Source organism: Strigops habroptila, chromosome 1, assembly GCF_004027225.2.
Source record: "Strigops habroptila isolate Jane chromosome 1, bStrHab1.2.pri, whole genome shotgun sequence".
NCBI classification, from domain to species: Eukaryota; Metazoa; Chordata; class Aves; order Psittaciformes; family Psittacidae; genus Strigops; species Strigops habroptila.
The window spans coordinates 26,927,282-26,947,275 of NC_044277.2; the positions used below are offsets into that span (position 1 = coordinate 26,927,282).

At 36.6% G+C, this 19,994-nt stretch overlaps 1 protein-coding gene across 1 annotated transcript in view; it reads left to right on the forward strand.

The window, feature by feature from the left end:
• CNGB3 (cyclic nucleotide gated channel subunit beta 3) overlaps positions 1 to 19,994 on the forward strand; it is an 84,607-nt gene that overhangs the window by 21,038 nt on the left and 43,575 nt on the right. Inside the window, exon 2 of the mRNA XM_032920346.1 lies at positions 14,657 to 14,768. Within this exon, the coding sequence (XP_032776237.1) occupies positions 14,657 to 14,768 (112 nt within the window). The remainder of the gene's footprint in view (positions 1 to 14,656; positions 14,769 to 19,994) is intronic.

A 19,994-nucleotide genomic window follows, 5' to 3' on the forward strand; every position in this document is an offset into this window, starting at 1 on the left:
CAGAGACTCATTTTGGAATATCTTTTAAGTGAGAGACAGAGAGAGAGAGACTTTGTAGCACTACCCTAGTTGATAAAGCTTTCTCGTGTGATGAGTCACATTTTAAGCAGTAACACATTGCTACTAAGGAAATTCTGCCCATAAGGACACTTATACATCTGGTGCCATTTCTGTTCTAAGAAAAAAAAAAAAGCAGCAAAAAGCCAGACATGCTAAGAGAAGTGTACCTTACCAGTAGACATGAATGTCTCCTCACCTTTTTTTATGCCTGCAGACCAATAGCATAATTAAACATAAGTGGTCTTATATTTTTCTTCTATCTTATGCCCTATTCCTTTGATTCACATGTTACTTTTATCAAAAGAGGTCACTAGCAAGAGGTGGTATCAGCCGTCATGGTTTTGGCAGGCTGACAGTCAATTTTGTCACCTCCTCCAAACCACTCATCACATTATGGCATGATGATAGTATCACACTCAGAGCTAGCCAGGATCTGGTGAAGGCTCCAGAAAATAAGTCTTTAGGATATGGCTCCTACCTAAACTATGTAATTTCATGTAGAGGAATGTGAAAAGGAATAGGAAGTATCAGCACCCTGTCTTTTCCAGCCTATAGCCACAGAAGTGTTTCATCTTTTTTTTCTTGTAAGCTGAACAAATCCTGTTCATTTGTTATATAAAACTGAATTTGAAAGGGAAAAATAGAGTCTGCATTCCTTGAAGGTCAAAACAATTTCCATATTTTTTCCAGTGTATTTCCAATTACTCCAGATCACAATACCTATCAAGCCTCACTTGGGATGCAGAGGCTGATTGTGGTACATTTGTGCCAGTGTATAAACTGCAACAGAAGAATAGCCTTATGAATTAGAACAAAATCAGTATATAACTATCTGAAGTAGTATTATAAGTATATAACTAACTGAAACAGCAAAGAGTCTGCTTTCCAGTAAACTTTGTTATTTCTGAAGACACCTCAGTGAATGCTACAGTTTCTTCTGGCCATGACTGTGATAATGAACTAAAGGAGACACATTTCCAATAAAAGTACAAATTAATTTTCTTTACTAAGGCATAGTTAGTTAAATGATAGTATCACCTGAGTTTAAAAAGGTTTGTATCACCTGAGTTTAAAAAAGTTTGACAATTAGCAGATATGAAAACTCTGAGCTCCAGAACCATTTTTTTCAGGGGCAGGGGTGGGGGGGGGGGGGGTGGTGAAGAAGGAAAGAAAAAAAAAAAAAAGCTTTTTAACAAAGCTCTCAGAATTAAAGACAACAGATAAATTAGTGCTATGATTTTCATTAATCCACAAAAAATGATAAAATTGCCAAATCTTACAGTGTTCAGAGGAAAAAATATGGTAAGTGCTAGATTCATCTTCTATCTACTATTACTGAGCTCTAAAGAAAGACATACTACTCTTAGTTGTCAAGATCCTTGAATCGTGTAGAGAAACTGAAGGAAGATACCTGTGAAAAACACCTGCACATCACATTTTCTGTCATGGGAAGATCTGAATAGAAGTGAAGCTGGGGCTTTGATTTTTTTAACATGCTACACCTGATTTAATACAAAAATAAAAACTTGAGATGATATCTATTGACCTGTAGATTCAAACAAATGGAGCAACTGACACTGCCTGATGAGGAATGCAAAGCAGTCCTTGGAATTCACTCTATGCCTATTAAATACAGGGAGGAAGAAAAAAGAAAAAAACCCAACAACAACAACAAACACCTCCAAGAACAGTCTTGAAGAAAGGAATCTCTTCTCATTAGCAACCATCCTAATTATTCAGAAAAAGAAGTCATGCTTCCTTTTGTGTATTCTTATGATTTAAGAAATGCTGCACTCTTTAATACAGCTTCAAATGGGGTGATAGAAAAGAGTCCTGCCAATTGTTTTAGCACTGATTGTAAATCAAGTGCCACATATGGAATTTAAATTACCTCAGTTTCTAAGACACCTGCTATGTTTCATTGAGAATAATCTCTTGTGCAAGTTTAGAATATAAGACCCAGTCTGTGAGTGCCCTATCTCAAATTTACTTTTGAATTGAAAAATAAAAATCCCTCAAGGAAAAATGTTGTCAGAAATCTGGAAAGCTGATGCATATGCCAGGTTTTTAAATGAAGGAGCAACATTTCCTTGAAGGAAAAAAAGAATGGAAAAGGGGGTGCATTGTTAATAAATTACTCTCCCTCTACCTACATAATATACAAGACAGGCTTGAAATCCCCGTACCCTGTAGGGTTTACCATAAATACAGCATATAGTAAGCAGTGGTCAAAACAGCATAGCTAAGAAGCTAACTGGACACAGGCTATCTGCTTTGCTGCTGCACTCTTAATCTTCTTACTTAACAGGGCATCATGATAGTCAATTAGCTGAAGTGCTTCTAGCATGCTCAGAGCCTGATAAAAATAGCTAACTAGCCATGGTAGGCAGAAGATAAACGAAATATTGAAGCAGATGAATCATCTTACCAAGGTCAGGAGGTGAACTTATACCTCCAGTGGTATCAAAATATTAGATTTGTTGTAGTCTGCTTATTATTTACAAAATCCCATCATATGAAGGGATTTCAAACATTGATTTAATTAGTCACAGACTAAACCAATATAACATTCATTAACTGGGGATGTCAATAGCTATTTATCAGATTCCCAAAGGCATTTTCTTTTTAATGTCCGCTACATTCCTTTTTCATGTCTTTTAATTATAAATTAATACCAACATAAATACTATAATAAAATAAATTAAACCATGTTGTTGTTTGACATTTTTAAAAAGATGAACATGCATAGTTTTGCAGGAATTCATAGGAGATACATGTTTTCCCTTAATAAATGCTACATGTTTGCATTGTATTATGCTTCATAAAAAACTTTACCATTTTTAAGAAACAAGAAACAAAATTACCTATTCTAAAAAATCATAAAGATAATAAAGAATTTAATAATAAAGAATTTCTTTTTTTTTATAATGAGAAATCTGCTGTTTTCAAAAATGTTGTCTGCAGATATAGTTTGTATGCGGCAATCGATAAAAGTTTCCTGCATTAACCAATTTAATCCACTAAAATTTCACATAGTAAAAGAATAACTAACTTGTTTTCTAGGATATCTTTTGAGATTCTTCTGTAATGAGCCAGAATGTAAAAAGAGCACAGAGGCAGAATTTCACACCCAAAAGAAAAGAAGCTACCTATTTTCCAGACCTGCAAATATTTTATAAATGAAAATAATTTAATTATTCAAACACTAAGCTTAAACACAGACTGAAGCATTAGCAAGAACTGCATTGCTTTTAAAGTAAACCAGAACACAGACCTTAATAAAAAAGGAGGGTTCCATGCTTTTGCTGCATCTAACAGCTATGAAATCGTGCATGTGATTCCCAGTTGCAAGACTGAAGTCTGGCCAACTACTGTAAGGTCTGCCTCTTAAATGTCAGTTTGCAAGCCTTTTTCCTGCATTAACTAATGCAAATTATTGATTCATTCTTACAGTTACTACTGTGGTAGAATAAAATATTAGAAACCATCTTGCCAGACAATAGAAGCCCCGAGGAGGCAGCCATTGGGACATCTTCAATACTTCAATCTAATTGCTAAATATGTACTTATGGAAACAATTCAAATGAATAGGTTTCTGCATTTCTTGATGCCTTGATGACCAGAACAATCCAATTATAAGTTGTTAGCCCAAATTCATTCCTAAAAGTGAAAACTTAGACCTGTAAAAAATAAAGTGGAATTAAGGAGAAGAAGAGACAATAAAGTTGTAAAGATCCTTCTTAAGAGGAGTTGAATCAATGTGATCCTAGAGGTATTTGAAATTGAGTTTTACCTGTAAACTAAACCATGTTTGATTTCATAGAGATTTATATAGGATGAGCCAAAGCCTATAGACTATCAAAATTATGTGCTAGTTATAAACAGTATAAAAATTTCTATATCTTCCTCAGTTGTAGGACATTCAGACAAAACTGAATTTCACCAAAATTGTAGATAAACTCAGTTAGTTTTAAATAATAGTATTATTTAATAAATAATAAAATTTATAATTATTTATAAATAATAAAAAATATATTTTTATATTTTATAAATAAAATACTATTTTCTGTAAATACATTGGGAAATGAAAGATGAAATTATTTCCACATTTTAAAATAAGAAGAGTGGAATAAAATCAGCTATAAACTTGCTAACATAAACCCCAACAGAGCCTTTAGTGTCACACACTCAGAAAATAAAAAAAAAAAAAAAAAAATAGAAAATTAAAGAATTCAGGACTGCAAGGAAATTAAACCTCTTGAGATCTTATGTAATTTACTGAGTTGCTGGTGATTATTGCTCAATTAATCTTTTTCCTTTCCTGGTTAAACTACAGGTGTCTTTAGGACTTAAAACTTAATTTCTAAATATAAATTAAATGCTTAATATCCAATACGTAAAAGATTAGACACTGATTTAGTCTAACAAGAACATGTTCACTCTCCTCTGAATTTGTGCATAACAAGTTGAGTGTAACTGTCAAGATTAGAAATAACTTAGTCTACAACATAAAACAAAAGTACTAATGATGAGAAAAAGCCATCACTGAAACAGACTGTGCAAGGAAATTCTTTAAGGCATTAATCAGACCTAAACCTGATTAAGTGTCTAATTGGCTTGATGGCAAGAAAACAAGTGCTATATACCTGTTCATGGCAAAAGAGTTATAGAAGCTTCAGGAGAGCTGAACAGACAAGATGTTTAAAAATCTGAAAGCAGTATTTTCTAGAGCAAAATTATCACCTGAGGAAGCAGATTGCAAGAACGAAGGTGTCCCTCCACCACCCAAGGTATCTACAGGCCAGGTATAGTTTTTTATTATTTAGTATAGACTCCATAACATTACCTTTGTTTAGAAAGTATTAATGCCAAAGATTATTTATGTATATGGCGTTATTATAATGCCAGGGTATTTATGTAAGCAAATGCCACAGATTTTCAAACATGCTTACTGCACACAGAATCAATCTTTATTTAGTAAAATCAAATAAATTCCTTTATTCCTTTCCTCCCTCCTACCTTTTCTTTACGAAGAAAACAAAGATTTCCTCCTTTTGCAAGTTGCTTTACAAATAGGGCTAACCTGAAACAGCACAAGCTTATGAGAGGCCTTGATCAACATTGCAAATGGCAAATTAGAAATACTGATATGGCTGCTTTTGATGTGTTGATGTATTCCTCTTCATTTTGTTCCCTGCTGGCAGGAAATGTCAGTATATATCCCTTCTGAATATTGCAAAGGCATACAGGTATATATCAGCCTGCTTCCCAATAACTGTTGGAAAGGCAAAGTAGTTTAGTAGCTTTTCTAAGTAGTATTTTATTTGGCTTTATTTTGCAAATATAACTCTTGTTTGAAAAATACAGTAATTCATATTAGTCTACAGCCTATATTTTTTATTTAGTTGTTCTTTACTGTAAAAATTAACTCATTCTTTTCATTTTAATTAATGGAATATTTTATAATGAGACTATGCTACTTCTGAATTTTTATCTTTTTCCAATAACGTTCTAGACAGTGTTTTGTTTTGTTCCAGCTTGACATAATCAAAACTTTACAAGGCAAACTGGCAACAATTTTGTGTTTCACCAGTTAACTAGAAACATTAACCAGTTAATGAGTTCTTTAGTATCAGTCTAAGCTATTAATCTGAATTCATGTTTAAAGAAACAATTGAAACTCCACCATTATAAAGTTAAGATTAACTAAGCAGTGCCTTTTCACACATCCACAAGAGTCTAGCATATAGAAAGACTCTGACTTAAATTCTGGAAGCCTTGATCTACGTGTACAATAATGTCATAAATTTTACAGTTTTACTTAAAGTGATAAAACCATAAATATTCGTAAGTCTGAATCCTTTCCTGGAACTGATGTTTTTCTGAAGCTTATAGGCTTGTATAAACCCAGGAAGAGGCACAGTTTAATCCAGCCCAACTACAACTCAAATCTGACACGTTATTATAAACACGCAAAAAACAATTGCTTTATAGACAGATGTGTGCATAGCGCTATCCACACAAAACGGCAAAATATCTATGTTCAACAAACTTCTTATACTGCAGATCTGCAGATAAAGCATTGTTTGTGCTTCTTTTAAAGTTCTGCACATCAGTTTTCTGATGCCAATAAGGCATTGTCTTGAAAGAATAAAAATCCTGAATCTCAACAGTTGATTTCTGTGCAGCCTGATACCTTACTTGGAAAACTGTTCTAGGCAGGAAAATAAAAAAAAAACCCAAAAAAAAAAAAAAAAAAAAAAAAAAAAAAAACACAAAACAAAACACAAAAAAACAAACAAAAAAACCCCAACCAAATGAAAAAAAAATAACCAACCAGACACATGTATTTAGATTTCCCTGGAGACATGGACTCCTTCTTTCACCAGAATAATTCCACAGATTAGCACAACACTAAAATCATATCAGCAGCAGCCTCCCCTATTATATACTGTTAAGATGGAGGCAGATGAATGGGTCAAGGACTAAGATGTTTCCTGCCTGCAAGAAGATACCATCTAAAGAGAAAATAAGAAATGTAAATGGTACACAAAAGCAGACAGGAAAAAACAAATAATTTCATAGAAAAAGGCAACCCCCAAATTAATCTCCGAAACCCAAAGAGAAGGTCACTGAATTTGGAGAGGGAGAGGGGAAAAGAAGACCTGAAATCTCCTGAAGTCAAATATTTTTCCATATGCTTATACTCTCTAACGTTTTTTTTCTACTAATCAACATGATAAACACCAAGCAAATTCATTCTATCTGGGATAAAAAAGGCTCATAGTCTTGATTAGCAGTGTACTGTTTCATAGTACTGTGAACACCTAAAACTCCTCATACGCTTCTCACTCCCTTCTCCAAGGACAACTCTGTCAAAGCCGAGATGAACCAAGGTACATGAGGAGTTGGTTCACGGATCTAAGCCAATGTGGGAGAGAGTTATTTTTTTGCAGTGAAAATTGATTCTCTCTCTGTATTTTGTAAAGATCAAGATCTGTCGTTGTGGTAAGGTAGCTCAAAACATACCAGGCCTAGTAGCCCAGCAGAAGGTTTAGGCAAAAGAATGACTGATTCAGAGATGCAGACCAGCTTGTAAGTGGCAGCACTGAACACATCAGCCTTGACAACATGAAGGAGGCTCTGGGAACACACAGTGGCAGAACTCCAGCCTAAGTAACTGGGTTTGCACAGCAGATGTGAAGACATCAGTTTCTTATTTCGGCGTCCAAGCCCTTTTGTGAACCTATCTGGAAAGCCTTGTACAGGAACAGAACATCCAGGAACAAAGCTCAGTGTGTGTCAACTTGGTTAATCAAATTCCTAGAACACTGCAGACATTAAACCATCCTTATCATTCTCAGCAAAGAGCATCTACAGTTTCTAATGCTGTTTATTTTTTTTAAGGGTGAAAATAAAAACACAGCTGAACCACAGAAAGCAGAGACCAACAAGAAAACAGAACCCATACCAAAGCAACAAGGTCAGTAGTAAGCTATTTATAAATACTAAAGCTTATCTGGACAAAATATATGTAACACTAAATAGGGCTGTAAATAAAATTGTTTTTCTTCCAAATTCTCTGGCAGGTGCCTAATTTTGGTTTTTATTTGTAGAAGAAATGAAGAACTCTGAATTCCCACTGACCTAAAACCAATGATTTGTTACAGAAATACAAGCACAATCCAACAATAATAAAAGGCAGAAAACTTTCAAGCACACAGTCTCTTCATGAGCTTGTCCACTTTAATCAGCTAGTCTAAGAAAATATATTTCTTCTTACTGTAAGTTGACGTCTTAGAAACCTTATTTTAAAATAAAGGCATTTAGTAGCTGAAGAAAGAGAACTGCATATTTTTAATGTATCTATCTTTTGGATATATTTCTCATATGTATCAAAATATTACAAAGACAAGACAGACTTTATCTGACATTTAAATCTTTGGTTGAACAGTCATTTAAAACTTCTTCAAAAAACCAAACAAACAAATAATTGAAAAAAGCAATGCCATTAAAAATTATTTGCCATCATCATTCAGAAGACATCCAGGACACAGGAACATAGAGCTCAGGGCCACAATACAAGATAATTATTTGCCTAAGCAGCTGATTGCTGAATACAGTAGCAGCTGGCCATGGCTACTCTGCCCACCTCTTCCCTTGCCTCCCAACAGCCAAGCCGATTTTGCTCATACTACAGCCAGAATGGCTACTGCAGCAGTTACCAAAATAAAAGCCCAGGATGGGTGAAGCAACATCAATTGCTGGGCCATGTTCCCTTTTCTCTTACAGCAGGCACTGTAGCCCTTTCCTTTTCCATCCTCCAGTATTGGAGAAAAACACCAAGTCCAGTTTTCCTGTCACCTCATTTTTCCTTTGGAGAACAATTCAGGTTCATTTCACTGGAGCAGCAAAGCAAAGGCAGAGAAAAGACCAGCTTTCTGTGGAGAGGAGCAAGTAGGAAAATGCTACAAGGAAACTTACATAATTCTTATTTGTGCTTTGTGTAATCATAACAAGTACCACAATTCCTTTCCTCATCTAACGAAACTTTAAACGAAGTCCATTTAATGAAATTGTCTTGTTAGATAGTGTCTGTAGCACTAAATGAAGAGTAAACAAAATCTGACATGAATTAACTGTAGCAATAAACTAATAAGGGAAAAAATAAAATCTGAAGTTTCATGGCTTTTTAGCAACATTAAATCACAGATGCTAACCCACAACAAAGTGTCATTATCAAAATTTTTTTGCTTCCATCCAGAACCTGATTTAATTTTACAAATTAATGTAATTAATGAATCTATATTTTGGAATACTAAATTTTTTTTAATTTTTTTTTTTTTTTTTTTTACTCTTTCTAAAATATTAAATGAGTGGTGGCATAGAAGAACTACCTCATCAATTACTTCTGGAAAATATAACAACATTGTTAGGCTTCATGTTTGTTTGGGGTTTTTTAAATCCATAGTTTCCTGGAAGGTGCTTCAAGTCTCATTTCCAAACAGCCACAAGACAGTTTCTCATTTTGCGTGTGGATATTAATAAGTTAGAAAGGCAACAGCTATAGAAGCCAGAAAACTTACAGAGGGTCCTCTCCTCAGGAGAAGCTTATGAATTCCAGCACCCTGCACTTAAGTCCTTACCATCCAAGCTGAATAAGGAACTCCATCAGTTCCTTATTCTGGGCAGAACAGCAAGGCAGGTCTCAAGCAGTTCACAGGGAGGTCTAGAGAAAGCACTCCTGCAAAACTTGATGAGCTTTGTATCAGACCTAAAATCATGCGGACAGCAGCTAGAAGATGAAAATAGGAATAACTGTAAGCAAAGGACAAAAGACTAGAAAAAGCATTTTGCTGTGTACATACATATTTGGGTAAAATTATTAAAAGCACAGCCAAGGCTCATCCAACACTAGGTAAGGGAGATCATTTAAATGGAAAAGTCAAACTAGTGAGAGAAAAGCCTTCTCAAGATCTATTAGCTTGTCTGGTATAACCAGAATAAAATAGATCAGTAAAGAGCAAAGCCTCTAATCACAGTTGTATCTTGCAGCTCCGTAGACTTGAAAAACAAATCAACAAACAGTAGAGCTTAACTTCACCCCCCTTCTTCTCACATAGCCAAAACTAGTCATCACCTTCTCCCTTTCTCCTAGCACTTCACAAAGCAACATGATATTCCCAGCACAGTTTAGAACTCAGCAGGAGGCCTAATTGGAGCCCATTTGGTTAAAACTTGGCCACTTAACATCATTCAGCAACACCTGGTACTTCTGGCTTCTTTGCTGGCTACTCATTTCCTCATGTCCACCTCCCCCATTGCCTGCTCTCTCACTAGCTCACTTTGTGATGAATTCTCAGCATAATTAATTCACTCTGTAATTAATTCTCAGCCCTTAGTTTTTTCCACAATGGATAATTTTTTTTTTTTTTTTTTTTTTTTGTTATTTATTCCCTGAATTTTCTTATGTACATCACAAAGTGTGATTCACCTAATTACAGGTTCTCTATGATATCGAACCTGATTGCTATAATTTCCTTGCATGTTTATCACCTCCTAAAACTGGCTATACAAATGCTTCACTGATAGTGTTATGGTTATGCTGTTTAGAAGATCACATCAAGACTTCACCTGCTAACTGGTGTCTGCATTATCATTCTCTGTATCACAATTTCTTTTGTTGTCCTAGCAGATCGTTTCAGTATGACTCTTTCTAACTCATCCCTTTTCTTTCCCTTTCTCTAAACCCTCTCAGGACCATAGTTAAGTACGGCTCTTCTGAAGCCTGTCCTCACCTCCATCTCTTTTCCCTCACTAGCAACTGGCCTGTCTCCAAAGTTCTGGGGTTTGGTTTTCCTACTTATACTAAATCAACAAATGTCTCAAAGATTCAAAAACATATTTATGCACCTTTTACAAAAGTTCATATTGACATCACTTTGTTCTTGGTAGGACTTGAGTGAGAAAGCTAGACTAAAGCTGTAATTTTTTTCTGTACGTGCTACAGTTGCACCTCTGGATCATAAAGTAGACAGAACCTTCCATCTTGGAGGTTACTATGTTAATCCTCAGTGAAATTTAGTATCTGTAGAGCCTAGATGCTTTGGAAAGTACCCAGAAGATATACAACATTTTATATACCTGTCTGCAACTTAAATGCAAGTGCCCTTCTAAAGTGTGTGAGATTTTGATGCTTTTCACCGTCAGCAAATCCACATCCTAAGAGAGAAGCCCAGACAGAATAAAAAAAAAGGAAAAGAAATAAACAAAACCAAAACAAAAAATAACAATAATAACATCACCATAACAAAAAAACCCCAAATCAACCAACTAACTGAGAATTTTAAGCAGCATCCCTGAATGTGTAGCACCTCAAAGGAAGGGCTGCTCAAAAGAAAATTCTGTCCACTCCAGACTCTCTCCCAGTGAGTACTTTTTTGTTTAGGTACTCAAGGAATATTCACTTTTCCACTAAATGTTTCACTAAAAAAAGAAAAGCAGCAGAAGCTATTGATAGCTGCCACCTTTTATATATTAGCATAGCTGTTTTGCCTCCACACTTGCATAATAAGGGAGTTCAAACCTGTATCTCTCACATTCCAGTAGGATTTCCTAGCTACCCACATAAAGTCTAGACTAGAGAGGTGTGGGAGGAAATTCTGTGGCCTTCCCAGTTGCTGGGCCATGGTGCAGAAAAGAAGTGCAGACCTGTGAAGTCTGGAAAAATAGAATATAACATGGAACCTGGAACTAACCTAGAAGTTAGTTGTAATGCTAACCTTATAGGTGGAATGAAGAACTTTGATTTCAGTATGTATTTATATTAAAACATTGTTGAATCTTTAAAAAGAGGAAAAAATAATTTTCAGGAGTATTTGACACTATTGCAAATAAACAAGGCCCAGAGTCAAGATTTCCTCTTCTCAGAGGAAAGCTTTAATCAGTAGCTTCTATATAAAACAGGTCACTTGGTCCTCCTGTAGACAGAAATAAAGCAGATATATTTATTAAGGTTACGAAAATCCTGTTGCTGTAAAACCCCTGCTAATAAGGCACTAACTCTACATGGACTATGACCAAATTATAAGCCCCTGAGAATCATAGGCAGATGGAATGGTTTGTGTCACCTAGTTCCAACCCCTCTGCCATGAGCACGGACACCTTTCACTAGACCAAGTTGCTCAAAGACCTGTCCAACCTGGCCTTGGACACTTCTAGTGATGGGGCAGCCGCAACTTCTCTGGTCAACCTGTTCCAATGTCTCACCACCCTCACAGTAAAGAATTTCTTTCTAATATCTAATCTAAACCTACCCTCTGCGAGGTTAAAGCCATTCCCCCTTGTCCTATTCTCCCTCTATCCCTAGCCCTTGTAAGAAGTCCCTCTCCAGATTTCTTGTAGGCCCCTTTCAGTAACTGGAAGGCTGCTCTAAGGTCCCCCCAGAGCCTTTCTTGTCCAGGTTGAACAAGCCCAATTCTCTCAGCCTGTCTTCATAGGAGAGGTGCTCCAGTCCTCTGATCATCTTCAAGACCCTCCTCTGGACTTTCTCCAACAGGTCCATGTCCTTCTGATGTGGTGGGTGCCAGAGCTGAATGCAGTACTCCAGGTGGTGCCTTGCAAGAACAGAGCAGAGGGGCAGAATCACCTCCTTGACCTGCTTGCTGGTCACACTCCTTTTGATGCAGTCCATGATACAGAGAGAGGGACATTTGTATTAAATGTGAAATTTCACAGCTAAAATGTGTCTTTGGCCTGTTTTAAATCTGACTCTTAAGCTGCTTTACAGAACTTTTCCCATAGTACCTGAAAATTAAGCGTTAAATAACTATTATAAAAACTTTGTGTTTTAAAAAATACAAATCAAGTACAGCATTTTGATATAATATGCTTCAGCTCAATGAACTAAACCTGTCAATGCAAAGAGACTTTCAAATCATAATCTTACTCCTTGTCTTCTTATCCTTTATACTCTTCGCTGGCACTCAGTCAACAACAGCTATTATTCCCATAAAATGTATTTTTCAAAGATTACTGAGAACTTGAATCTGTTTAATCAGCTTGCTTCTTCTCCTGCTGATGTGAAGTCGTTTAATTCCTTTCAGATCTTCATTTTTCACATGAGTGACAGGGCTAAATGCTAGGAAAACAAACCCAGCATACCATCTTTCTTTCTTTACGTGGAAAATAAACTTATAATACTTTTGTTAGACACTGAAGTTGGGGGTTGAGTTAAGATGGACTTACTTACTGATTATTTTACTTCTACCCCGCTGATTCCTGAACCATTTTCCCCTGCACAGAACATTTTTTAAAGAAAAATTTCTTGGAAAATCACCAAAGTTTGTATTTTGTAATGTCAGAACTGAAGCATCTTCTCTCCTTCATCCATAGGTTTCCTGTGTGTTTATTTTTCTTGACATCTTCATGAATCTATAGCCATCTTTCAAATATTTATGTGCATAGCTCAAGAACACCTCTGGGAGACAAAAATCTCTCCAGCTCACAGTAATAATAAGTAATACAAATCCTGTGCACTGTCTCTTCATACTCAACAGTTTCTCCAAGGGGCTGTTTGAAAATTAAACCCTGAACTTGCTAAGTCAAAACCCAGCTGACCAGCGCATTGGGGAACATGGATTTCTTTGCCTTCTCTTCAGTTCCTTGTTCAACTCTGGCTTGACTATTTCTGGCATCCACAGATACCTCTGTCTAGGTCTTGTCTCTGATCCCCTTAAAGAAATGAATTCCTGTGAGAGTACTAGGGCTCACAAAGGGCATTTTCCTTTTTTAACCTTATTAAGAAAAAAAATCTAGAAGTGCTCCACTGGTTCTAAAATCAAATTGTTCTTCTGGTAGAAGTCTGAAACTCAGCTCAAGAAACATTGTGTTGTTCTTAATAGATACTTGAAAGAAATTATTATCACAAATCTGAATGAATGGTGGTAGGAGTGCAGTTTGCTGTAAGCAAAACTGACCCACTGTCCTTCACTTAGTTTTGTTCCAATGTCATTTAAAGTAACCACTTTCCAGGTAAGCAGCTTAACAGTTTACTGTTGTAACTGTTTTTATCCCTCTGAAATTAATAAAAACTCTAAATGTGGAGATAAACTATCAAAAAACTAATATTAAACTACCTATTCAAAAAACCTCAAGGTTTGATTTTCTTTGAGCTGTGTTGAATTTAAAATACACAACAGGCTCCTGATTTATTTGCTATGATGTTTTTCTGCCAAGCTTTTACCTCTATAATCATATTACTTAAAGTATTTATGAAGACTGTGTTTGTTCCTCCTTTATCCAAAGTGTCAGACTGATAAGAGCTTTCAAATTATTTTTCATCATGAAAATTTAAAATAAAGATATAGGACTAATTATAAAAATTCATCACTTAAGACCATTAAAATGGCAAGAGACTATACCATTTGCTTAGAGTTAGTTTCAAACTCTGCAAACTTCCCACTTACATGGTTTTTAAAAAGTACTTGTAACAAAAATGAAAAAATAGACTAGCCAAAGTTCTACATACTCATATCCTTAATGATATATTTCAATCAAAATTTACTCAGGAGCAAACAGGACTGTCATGGCAGCTGAAACAACAAGAGGTTTGATGTAATTCAAACACTGCAGTATAAATAATGTCATTAGCATTTCTATACATAAGCAAATAAGCTACTCTTCATTTTTCTTCCTGGATTTTACAAGGCATTTCTGTACAGATCTATCTATCTGTCCTCTATGTATTTTTCTAAATAAGAACATACTAAAATTCATCATACTGCATGAGTTCTGGTTACTTAGAAATATAGAAGAGCTCTGTATTGACCATTGTTGAGCTGGCTACAGATGCATCTAGTTTAGAAACCACAAATGAGTTACATATTCTAAAAGATACAGTCTTCATAACCATGTTTTGGACAGCTGGCACTGAAATAGATTTTTAAAGGAAATTATTCAAAGGCCAAGTCCCAGAATCAGTATTGTATAGCACTTGTTCACTAAAGAAATAGTGGCAGCCAACCTGTGATTCCTCAAAAAATATCACCATAATTGTTTAAAAATTGTTATTCAAAAACTAAAACCTATTTTCTAGTCACAGTACCAGCAAAAGCACCTGAGCCTTCAAAAACTGAAAACTCAACTGAACTGGCTAAGACAACTCAACAGGAACAGCATCAGCAAAATGATGGGAAAGAGGATACTAAGTGAGTAAATTCAATTTAAAAATTTGAGGCTTCTTTGCCCTGACATCCTGACTTAACATTTCTGTGTGTCATATTTCAGCTCTTTAAAAGTCCCTCCTGTCCTGTAAGGTTCTAAAGAGCTGTTTTTCAAATCTAAGGCAACCATATATGTGAGGTATTCATTTAGTATGTGCTTTTGATATTCTTTTGTAGGCCATCCTAAATTGCAGAATGAGGAAAAGCATTTGCTCAACTACACTTTCATACTAATTCTAACAATGCCGCTGCTCAGTTATTATTACTCTACCTTATCAAAGGGGAAAGTCCCAGGTTACTGCCCTGAATAGCTGGAATGTTTGTCACATCATTCTGACTTAAAGGCCTTTTCCCTTGCATCATTTTTTTTTTTTTTTTTTTTTTTTTTTTTTCTGAGCTATACCATTAAACCATCATGAGTCTCCGCAACTGGAGGATTAAGACTGTCTCCTTCTGAGAAGAGATAAATAAATTAAACAGCTGTGTTCTTTCAGGTTGAAATCAAGGGACATTCAAAAATCTTAATTGACCATTTTTCTAAAACAGAAATAAATATGAAGTTTAGAAAACAATAATCTTGGAATCATCCACATTCTTATACAGAAGCATAGATTCATAGAATCATAAAATCATTTGGGTTGGAAAGGACGTTTAAAGGTCATCTAGTCCAACCCCCCTGCAGTGAGCAGGGACATCTTCAACTAGATCAGGTTGCTCAGAGCCCTGTCTAACCTGACCTTGAATATTTCCAGGAATGGGGTATCTACCACCTCTCTGGGCAACCTGTTCCAGTGTTTCACCACTCAATCTGTTCATTCCCCGGCCTGTGTTGATACCAGGGGTTGCCCCAAATCAGGTGCAGGACCTTGCACTTGGCCTTATTGAACTTCATGAGGTTCATATGGGCCCACTGCTCAAACTTGTCAAGGTCCCTCTAGATGGCATCCTGTCCCTCATGTGTGTCAACCACAGCACTCCGCTTGGTGTCATCTGCAAACTGCCTGAGAATGCAGTTGGTCCCACTGTCTATGTCAATGATGAAGATATTAAACAGCTGCATAGAACAGCTAAGGTTGGAAGGCTGCTTCAGATGGAATGAGGTCCAACATCCTGCTAAGAGCATTTGATGGATAGACTCAAATCTTAAACTGGATCAGGTTGCCCAGAACTTTGTTCAGTATAACTGTGAATGTATCTCCCCAAGAATGGAGTTTGCACAGTTTCTCTGGGCAATGTGGTCCACCATTTGACCATCCGTATTACGAAAATTATTACTTTAAATCTACTTAAATTTTCCTTTGCTCTAACTTATTTCTGTTGCCTTTCATCCTTTTTCTGTGCACCACCAAGAACAGTCTGGATCCATTTTCCCTATAACCACTTACTGGGTGGTGGAACACTTTTCATTTCCAGTCTGAACAAACCCAGCTTTCTCAGCATCTCCTCATATATCCCATGCTCCAGTCCCCAGTCATTTCAATAGATAACTGCATCATGTGGTTAATGCCTTTCATGTACAGGGGAGACTACAGCTGAATACTGATACAACCTCATAAATGTTACACTGAAGGATATAACCACTCCCCCTGAATCAGCTGGCTATGATTTTTTAAAGCATAGCATATAGTTAGCCTTCATTACTGCAAGAACACACTGCAGATTTATGTTTAATTTGTTGTCCACCAGGACCCCCAGATACTTTCATGCAAAGCTGTTTTCTAGTCAGTCATCTCCAAGCCTTTACTCTTGCATGAGGGTTATTCCATTCCAGGCATAGAAAAACGCATTTGCCTTTGCTAAGCTTCATTAAATTCCTGCCAGTCTGTTCTCCCAACCTGTCGAGATCCCTTTGAGTGGAAAACAATGGATACACCCAGGGTGAGAGTCCAGAACAGGATAGAAACATCTCCTGCTTGCTTTTGCTTTCTATTATTTTGATCATCCTGATGACAGAAAGCAAAAGACTTTCCCTGACATGGAGTTATTTAATTTATGGAAAAGATTATCTCTTTCCTCTTTTTCACCAAGACAGATTTTGTACTGCAGTGACAAAGAATAATCCAGCAAAATGTTACTGCATACCCCTCTATAAAGTAATGTATGCAGTTAAAAATAATTCTGACTAAAATGACTGGAAATTTTATAAATAACTTGGTAATTTGAATGTGAATCAGTAGGTCAACAACGAAAATCTAGACAAAGCATCTCCTTTTTTTATCATTGTAGAACACGTTGTTAGATGTTTATAGTTCCACTGGTAAATCCCCTAACCATGGTTAACATAATTACAATATGCTTATGACACAAAGGAGTATTTTGCTTATTAGTAGAACACAAAATCTGTCTGTTGCAAGAAAATTAAAAATATTTATGTTAAACATTGTCTTCTCAAAGCTGTTCTGACTCACTGTTGTGTGCATCCAGATACATGTCAGTCTAATTTGAGCAACAGCTTCTAAAAATACAGTAAAACTTGTTAAATTCTACTGTCAAAATGGTTACCCACTAAATTCTGTAGTAGGGCTTAGAAGGTGCTGGTGTTATTGCATTGGTATGAAACCAAACTAAACAGATCTATTATACCACTTTCAAAACTGGAGGGAGAATAATTTTTAAAATCTGCCTTCGAGATAATTTAATTCATTGTCCCTGAACATTCATGGGAGTCTATTCAGATACTGTTCTTGATCAAGGTTGCTACCTTATTGAATTTATGTTTTCAAATTTACTCAATTGATTTTTAAGGAAAAAAGCTATGTAAAATTGTATACATATGGAGAATTTGAGTCAAATAGATACATGTAGTCAACAAAAATAGCAGTAAATGAAACATACTCAAATCATTCTCTAGCACTGAGGCCAAGTAGAATAATACAAAATGCCTCCTGAAGAAGTGCCAGTTGTGAATTACCTTTGTTCAATGCTAATTTCTGGGCATTCTCATACCTAGGAATTATTTGGAAAAATGATAGTTTAACTAGTCAAAACCATATCAAGGACTGTTTGTACAACTCAACAGGATAGTCAACTGAGAGTCCCATTGTCCAGGAGCTTTCTTTTCCTGTCACTGTTTAATCTGCATTTAGATAATGTCCAAATGGAATTTAACTTGTTTTGCTAACAAGTGGTGTCCCTTGGGAGCACTTTATTGGTGACATAGACAGTGGGATTGAGTGCATCCTTAGCAAGTTTGCAAGCAACACCAAGCTGAGTGGAACAGTTGATTCACTGGAGGGAAGGGATGCAATACAGAGGGACCTTGACAGACTTGAGGAATGGGTCCATATGAACTTCAGGAGGTTCAAGAAGGTCATGTGCAATCACCAATATCTGTACAGGCTGGGGGATGAACAGATAGAGAGCACCCCTGTGGAGAAAGACTTGGGAGTATTGGTGGATGAAAAATTAGCTATGAGCTGGCAATGTGTGCTTGCAACCCAGAAAGCCAACCGTATCCTGGGCTGCATTAAAAGGAGCATGAGCAGAAGGTCAAGGGAGGTGATGCTGCCCCTCTACTCTGCTTTCATGAGACCCTGCGTGGAGTACTGAGTTCAACTCTGGGGCCCTCAACAGGTTTAGGGTCCATCCAGTGAGTCCAGTCAGGCCCATGGACAGACAGTATGGGTAGAACTCCCTCTGGAGGCTGCTCAGGGCAGCCTGTTGGTGTACTCATGGTCCTGGTACCATGTTTTGAATTAGATAGACTATTTTCCTATGCTAATCATCCTCCAAGAATTTAAATGTAGTAACAAGTCACTTGATTTTCACAGTAAGAAACCATCAGTATGCCCATAGACTGTAAGATACATAATAAAGTAAGGTTTGTGGATATATATCTGTTCACAACCCATATACATCCAGAGCACCTCAGTTTTCGTGGTAAGTATGTTAATAGAAAAAGTTTCACCCTATCTTCTGCTTCTGTGACTTATGGTTCTTTAAAATACACATGGAGTAAAGAAGAGGGAGGAAGGAGTTGTTCTGTTTGAAAGAGCACGCTTTTCATTTAGATCAGACCTGTGTCTCTCTATGCAGAATTTCAGGGGAAAGTAAAGAGTTTCCATGTAAGGACTTTAATTTTAAAATCTTGGGTAATATTGCTTTATGAACAGTTATACTAATGTAATTAACTTCTCTGAGATCAGTAAGACTACTTGTATGTATGACAGTTTGCAAGATTGTGCACCAGCTGCACCCTTCTTCCAGTTCAGCTACATTAGAGTAGATCTTTACTCATGGTACAGCACAGCCTGTATTACCTATATATAGAAAAATAGGTTTTTGAACTTCCCCTGAAAGAACAAATCTGTTGTTTTTTCTCTTGCTAAGTGAAAGACAGCTTTGACAAAGACTGCATTTACTTCTGAAATTTCCATAGAAATTGTTTGTCCACAAGAAAAAAACTAAAAATCTTGCTTTCTCTCTCAGCACTTCCTCATTTTTAAAATACAGTAGGACATGGCAGTGGACATTAATAAATAGTAGAGAAACACAGCACTGGTCTCAGCCACCTGAATGCTATGTCTGAAAGAGGAGACACACAAGAATGGCTGATGTGCCAAGGCTCTGAATTACAGCTGAGTGACTGAAATTTTTAATGTCTGTTTCCTAATAGCTTAGACAGGATTGCACGCATGTCATCCTTATCTGCCAATATATTGTTTCTCCCCTCCATCTCTCCACCTTTAATGATAATGTATCAGATTGATAGGTAATTTCCATGAATAACTATTTGCTGAGAAATAATAACACCTGGGAGGGAGGGCTAAGACTGAGCCGTCTCTTCACAGCAAGAAATGAGGGAACACGACAACACCCAGGACCTAATTTGCAGTCTAATAGAAGACAGTGGAGTCTTATTAACAAGGAACTAGCACAAAACATCATTGCAGCCTTTATAATATATGGATATTGCTTTCTGTTGGGGAGGGTTCATAAAAACATGTATGCACACACACAATCCTGCACTTTTTTGAAATGCAGTGCAAGCATTTTGGGTGAGATACTGCGTAGCACTTAGGCAAATATGGCACATTGCCAGGGAGCTGCAAGGACCAGCCCCTGCCCCAGGGATGGGGAACTGGCAATGTGGTGGACAGGACAAGGGCTTCCACAGCCTGGGCCCAACACGAGGTGAGCAGGGCAGACCCAGGGGTAGCAGCCAAGGCCAGCCCAGAGACCAGATCACCAGGCAAGCCTGTGGTAACAAGG